At 48.4% G+C, this 6,719-nt stretch overlaps 1 protein-coding gene across 2 annotated transcripts in view; it reads right to left on the bottom strand.

Moving 5' to 3' along the window:
* Positions 1-6,461, bottom strand: part of SBNO1 (strawberry notch homolog 1) — a 35,271-nt gene extending 28,810 nt beyond the window's left edge. The window contains exons 1-2 of one of the 2 annotated variants that reach the window (XM_038187277.2): positions 6,278-6,461; positions 141-274 (exon numbers count right to left, since the gene is read on the bottom strand). In XM_038187277.2, the coding sequence (XP_038043205.1) occupies positions 141-272 (132 nt within the window). In that variant the 5' untranslated portion in view covers positions 273-274; positions 6,278-6,461. The remainder of the gene's footprint in view (positions 1-140; positions 275-6,277) is intronic. The other variant, XM_072024417.1, reaches the window with a different exon arrangement.
* Between the last annotated feature and the right edge of the window lie 258 nt (positions 6,462-6,719).

The following is a 6,719-nucleotide window of genomic DNA, read 5'->3' on the forward strand; positions in this document are numbered from 1 at the left end:
CCAATCTCAGCACTATGAAGCAATAAATTTATGAAAATTCCACATTCTTTGAACATTTGCTATGGACCCTCCCTCCTCTCCCAATACATCAAGTACAAGCTCTTATGTCCTCTAGCAAACAACAGTGTTCTTGTTTTAACCTGCTGAACAGCTGGAGTTGGAGCTGGATTTGCAAGAACCACGTCCGGAGAGTCAATATCAAATAGATCATTTGGACTGATTCCACTCTCACTCAAAGCAGCAAGCAACAGATCTTGTCCTGGCTCCACCATCTCTAAAAAATTAAGATCATAAATACAAGTTACATTTAATTGAGGTTTAGTGTGCATGTGCACAGCCAGTTCAAGTTTCCTTTCCTAGATTTAAGAACGCGTGCAGTGCAGTCACCTGTCTACACAGTTTCACTTTCTGTATTTGTTCCGGCTCCTTTGTTCGTTTAAAAAAATAATCTACAAATCTTTTCAATATGCTCAAACTTACAAGTAGGTAGGAAAAAGTTTGCTACAAAGAATGCTATGACACTCGTAAACTTACAGAAAAAAGGCCTTTTTAGTCTTCATCACACTACATTTTTAAGCACGACAAGAAATATCAAGAGGCAGAAGTGGCGAGACTATTATGCTAATGATGTGTCTCTGTCAGAGAAGCACAATTAAAATTCATTTAGTTTATCTTGTAACAACAATTTAGTGATAAAAAGCTTGTAAGGAAAGCTTTTATTTCTTGCGTACCGTTTCATTAGGTAGTAATTCATTCATGGGAGAAATTTTGTTTTGCATAGTGGGAAGAACAAATGTTCCATATTGTAGTATGTTAGCTACACATTAAATAGGACACTAGCATCAGGTCACAGGCTCCTTCATGTGTAGGACAAGCAATATTAATTCCAAGAAGCTTTGCTAGGCAGCGTATAAACTTCTGAAAAAGCCAAATGCTGTTCAAGACAGATGCGTTTTGCTCTCCTAAGGAAGCCCATTTGCCCTAGTCCTAAGAGAAAAACTGAATTTCACTCATTACCTCAACTATTGCTTACATATTCCAAAATACACTTTAAGCAGAAATTCATTTCACTTGCTTTCCACACCACCACCACCCCCCATTGGTAACAAACCAGAAAACCAACAGAGCTGAACACATACTCTAAAGCAGATAAGAACACAAAAATATTTGCCATTTCCGACACATTCACAGAGGAAGCAGCATTCAGTCACTCATCCTTCTCTACGCGTACACTGAGCCACAGCCAGCTGGTCGGTTGCACACACCACCTAGCACATTTGGCAGAACAGGTAATTCTTGTAGTAAATAAAGCCTCGGGCATTTAATTCTTGTTCTTCCTAGCTCTAGTATGCCTGATAATAGGGAGAGACCTCCTTTTAGTGGACCAACTCTCAGACGGTGGCATAACAGCTGGAGGAGTGGACGTACGGTACAGGGACAAGGGGAAGATGTACTTTTAAGCCTCAAAGACTGTTCTGTCCAGAAGAATACCAAAGCAACAAAATAATCAGTGGAACTGCTACTAACCCAATGCCACCCCATTAAAGGCCATTTGCTATGTCAGAACTATACTCTGACCTTTTTTTGCCTAAGAAAAATAAGGCACTTGAGGTGATCAGCCAAGTCGGCAGAACGGCCTACTTTGTAGTTTATTGGCACGGCAGATCTGAAGATAGCGAGCAGACAAGTTCCGTGTCAGCTCCTCCAGAGGACGTCACCTCCCACGAGTCCGTCTCCTGGAGCCCCGAATGGGTCAATAAAAGCGAGTAAGAGCAGACTGCTGGCTTTACCTTTCGGAAGCATTAAGCCCCCTATCTCATGAAAGGGGTCTATAAATACATACGCACATCAAAATGGGAAGGATAAATCTAATTTTCCTCAGGCTAAAATACTGACAGCGATCATTTTGTTTAAAGGCTTGCAGCATTGTTCCCTGATTATAAACTGGTGGGAGGAGAAGGATGAAGCCTGAAAAATGAAGTTTGGGCTTCTCAATCCTTTTGGGGTTCGGAACTTCAGCCACTGCAGGTGAGTTTGTAAAGTGAGGGGAATTAGCACTGGTCACTCCTTCAAACTGGCGGCCCTGAAACACTTCACACTTGTAATTCTGCAGCTTTCATTTGGGAAGGAGCAGGCACTCTTCTGTACAGCACAAACACCTTTGCTCAACACAGTCAAACAAGAACATCTAAAATGTACAAAAAGAGTGACAGTTAGGTCATTGTTCAGCCTGCACATGGCTTTGCTCGAGCCATCTCTAGGAGGAGCTATGGCTAGAGCCCAGCTGAGAGGTAAGTACGTCCCTCTGTACAGAATAGGGGGCATGGGAAAACAGAAGCTTGGAGCTGTTTACTTAAGTATTCTTTTGTTCTAGTTCCCTTTAAGATAACTTCTAGTCTAGTATTGCAATACGAGGCAAGGACTTCCTATGAAATTAAGACTCAAACCAAGGCTAGGAAAAATAACAGCACCACATAGAAACACACCTTGCCCAACCACTCTAAAATGGTGCCACAACCTATCAAGTCTGTTTAAGGTCAAGTTTAACAGAACAATTACACTGAACACTTCATTTTTAACCCTTATAAACACAATGGCTTGTATATTTGAATCAGGGTGAGTTCTGAAAATCAGTCACAGAAGTAATTTGTTAATTGCTTGCTTCAAAGTTTCTGCGAGATGAGCAGCAATAAAAGCCAGCATAGCAATTCCTAGAATTCCAGAGTGCGTATGTTCAGCTCCGAACCCCCACTTTCCTACCAGAGCTGTCTTCATACGAGAAATCCCCCAGCTGTATTCCTCCCATGCTAACTCCTGGTTTAACAGTCTTAAAAATTAGCTTTGGCTGGACTGTTAGCAACCGTTAAGAGAAACAACAGCGATTGTTTACTTGTCTGTCAGACAGCTTGGACAATGAAAGTTTGACTAACTAGTTTCATTTATTTTGTTTCTGGATGGTGGGAACAAAGCTGCATTGTTTGAAACTAGAACAAAAGGAATTCTGAACTTCTAGAATTTTTACATTAAAAGCCCTGAATACTTGGCACCAGTTTTAGATTTTGTGAACCTTCCAAGTGCCACCGCGCTGCCACCCCCCCCTTTTCTCCCATGTAGTTTTAGATTAGTAAGGGAGAGAAGATGAAAAAAATACATAGGAAAAGCTGCATCTTGATAGCTTATTTTATTTTTTGTGACATACACTAGTCAAGCCTAAAACGTTATCAGGCTGAAACAGCCCCATAATCTTGCAAGGTAGGAGGCTTCCTAGTTAACATAAGTGAAAACAACTTTATCAGGCTCTGCAGCTCAGCTTTGGCAATACTATATAAGGACCTGTTTGCCACATCTTAAAAAACTCCAAAAGAAAATATTTATAAAAAAAAAAGTTGTGAATATTACAAGCTGTTCCCTGAGCATTTCACCAGTTGAAGAGCCATTCTGAGCATGCAGAATCTTGCAGACAAGGTTGTCTATGTTTAGTCAGGCTGTCCAGTGTCACAGAGCAAGAACCAACCTGTTAGATAAAAACTAAAAATATGGATTTATAAAATTTCAAATGGTAGTGTCCCAGCTATTCTTTGCATTAAAAAAGAATACAACCTGCTGCCATTTCGAAGAGGCCTATGAAAATATACCGAACATTTTTGTAAGGTACTATACTGCTGAAGAACAGGGCCTGAAACTTTGATAAAATGACAGTTTCCCTACCACTGTGCATTATGTAAATAATTCCTGATTTAAAGAAACAAAACCAGAATGCCATGTTTAATATTACGACATGTATCCATGCCAACCTGGCTCTCTCCCTCCCTCCATTTTAGCTTTGTTAGAAAGACAGAAAACAAAAAAAAAAATCTAAAGCACACGGAGAGCAACCTGCTCTCCAGTTCCCCCAAGAAGAATAGGGTAGAATCTGAAACCATGAGAAGGTTTCATTCCTAAATCTGTCAGTTCCACATCGTGACACTGTATCGGTTAAGAACCTATAAAAGGCACTGAACTACAGTATCACAACTTAGCCTGAAGTTAACATCCCAGTCAGCTAGGGAAGCTGTTACTAAACCCTTCAGACAGCCGGCCTCTGGCATGCCCAACCTGCAAACTCGGTTTTAATGCTCAGCCTGCAACACTACCACAGTTAAGCAACTAGTTCTCCTTTTATTAGGAGGAGCTTTCTGAGGAACACACGTCACTTAAGCTATGTTGGAAGCCATGTGAGGTATCATGCAAATCGTGATGCAGCACTGAAAGGCAGATGTGTACCCCGGCTGCCTGACCTGTGCACTAGCGGCAGCAAAAACATTTCACAATCCCATGGCAGCCTCGCACAAGGGATGTGTGAGGGCTGTTAACCCCCAGTCCCACTCTATGGGATTCGGTGGATATCCACAGGGGTTTGGCTCATCCCAGCTTTAGACTCCAGAAAGTAGCCTGGGTAACAACAACAGCAACAAAAAACCTGAGCTCAAACCCAATCCCTTCTGCTCCTTTCCAGTCACTACCCAATCAAGGAGTACAAGGCTAATTACTGAACTCACCCATGCTTCCACGCTTTAACCTCAGGACTACTGGCTAACGCTGCAGTTAAATGCACAAAGTTATCTTCAGATTTCTGTGAAAAGCAGCCCAGTCCTGTAAATACCCTGCCAGTTGTTCAAACACTGCTTCTCTCCCCAAAGAGAAACCCACGAGGACATGAGGCACAGCTCAGGATATAGCACACCGTGGGATTCAGCTCTGCCCTAAAGCTCTCTCCCAACTGTCTTATGAATTTTACAGCAGGCAGGACGTACAGAACCAAGATGGGAAATCCAGCTTTTTTTTTTCCTTAATATTAGAAGGAAAAACAATGCAACGATTTGACGTGAAGTCAGCTTTCAGACTAGACACATAGAGGTTAAGTTAGCTGACAGGAAAGGTTTTTAAGAAATAAAAACCCAAAAGAGGTGATCACAGCACCCAAACACCAGAACCCTTCCTCAGTTTTGCCGTGAGAGTCAGTTCCAGGTGTAACCCAAGGCACAAGCTCCTAGAGCAGCTATCAACCTGTTCTGACACCAAAGAACTTGTCCGGACAGTAAGGCAAACTACCCACGTTTTTATTTTTAAAGACTAAGATCACATTAAAATAAAACAGCACACCAGCAAGAAAGAAAGATAACAGGAAAAAAAAATCTGAATGTCATGCTCTTACACAACTCCTACCGTAGTAAATTATTTGCTTGACATCATCAAGTTCTTCCATTTAAGAAACTCGCAGAATATCCTGGTATTTTCACTCGCTACTTTAATCCAGACAATTTATGTACTTCAAAGGCAAACAGCCTATCGCCGAGTTAAGAATTAACTACAGGTTTTGTGTTTTTGTGTAAGAAATCGTCGTTTGCTCACGCTAATAACCTAACACGTTAATTTAAATGGTTTTTACGCGTAAGGTACTAACCTAATCTTTAGCATGCACCCAAGACCAACAACCACGCTGCAAGGACCTAGAGAAAGAGCTCCGTACTCCTCGTTTCTCCCCTCCAACAAAGCGCGGAACCCGGCCAGATAAAAATAACAGCGGGACGAACGGGAGGGAGCCCCGCAAGGCCTCCCCCCCGCACACACACACACCTCAGGGCTCGGCAGGGACGCGGGGCCCGCTCCCCCTGGCAACCCGGGGGCGAGGCGCGGCGGCCCCGCAGGCGGCCGGGGGGAGCCGGGGGGGAGCCGCCGCCACGTGGGGCGGACAAAAACTTCCGGGTTGGGCCCGGAGCGGCTGCGTAACCCCGGTACCGGGGGGCGCTTCGGCTGCGGAACGCCGGTACCGGGAGCCGCCTGGCTGCGCGGCCCCCCCCGCACAACGAGGAGAAGGGGAAAGGGCGCTGGGTGCACCGCGAAGCACCGGGAATCCCCTCCGCGGGCAGCGCGGCGGCCCCGCAGCCCTGAGCCGAGCACAAAGGAGCCGGGGAAGCCGCGGCGGGGAGGCCGGGGGCTGAGGGGAGAGGCCGGGGGCCCAGGGGAGGCCGCCCGCCCCCGCTCCTCACAGCCCCGCGGGGCTCCCCGCCCGCCCGAGGCCCAGCCCGGCCCCCGCCCCGCTCCCAACCGCCCCCCGCCGAGGCCCGGCCCGCGCCCAGGCGCTGAGGCAGGCTCGGGGCCCGCCGCCACCCCCGGCCCCTTCCCCTCAGAGCCCCCCCAGGCCCGAGCTGAGGCGCTGAGGGAGCCCCGGGAGGAGGCCTCGCCGCGCAGGGAACGCCCCGAGGAAGCCGCGGGGAGCGGCGCGGGGCTCACTCACTCGCTCGCGTCTCGCTCCCGGTCCCGCCGCGGCCGCTCCCCGCAGTGCCCGCCGCCGGCCCCGCCGCTCTCTAACTGCCGGCCGCCATCTTGGCCCTCCCTCCCCTCTCACAGGGGAGGGGAGGCCGGAGGGGGAGGGGGGGGGAGGAAGGAGGGGGAGGGCCGCCCGCCCGCCCGCCGCGCCGCCCCACGTGACCTCCGCCGCGCGCCGCCCCCACGTGACGCCAGGCGCTGCCCGCCGCTGGCGCGCGCGCGGCGGGCACGTGACCCGCTTCCCCCCCTCCTTTACCCGCCAAGGCCGCGCGCGCGTCACGTGACCCCGCCGCCGCCTCGCGCCCCTCCCCCCCCCCCAACCGCCCCCGCCGGGCGTTTTGGCGCGCTCCGGCTCGCGCCCGGCCATCACGTGACGCGCCGCTCCTCTTCCCGCCCCGCCCGGGCGGCGG

The sequence above is a fragment of the Anas platyrhynchos genome, chromosome 16 (genome assembly GCF_047663525.1).
Source record: "Anas platyrhynchos isolate ZD024472 breed Pekin duck chromosome 16, IASCAAS_PekinDuck_T2T, whole genome shotgun sequence".
Classification (NCBI taxonomy): Eukaryota; Metazoa; Chordata; class Aves; order Anseriformes; family Anatidae; genus Anas; species Anas platyrhynchos.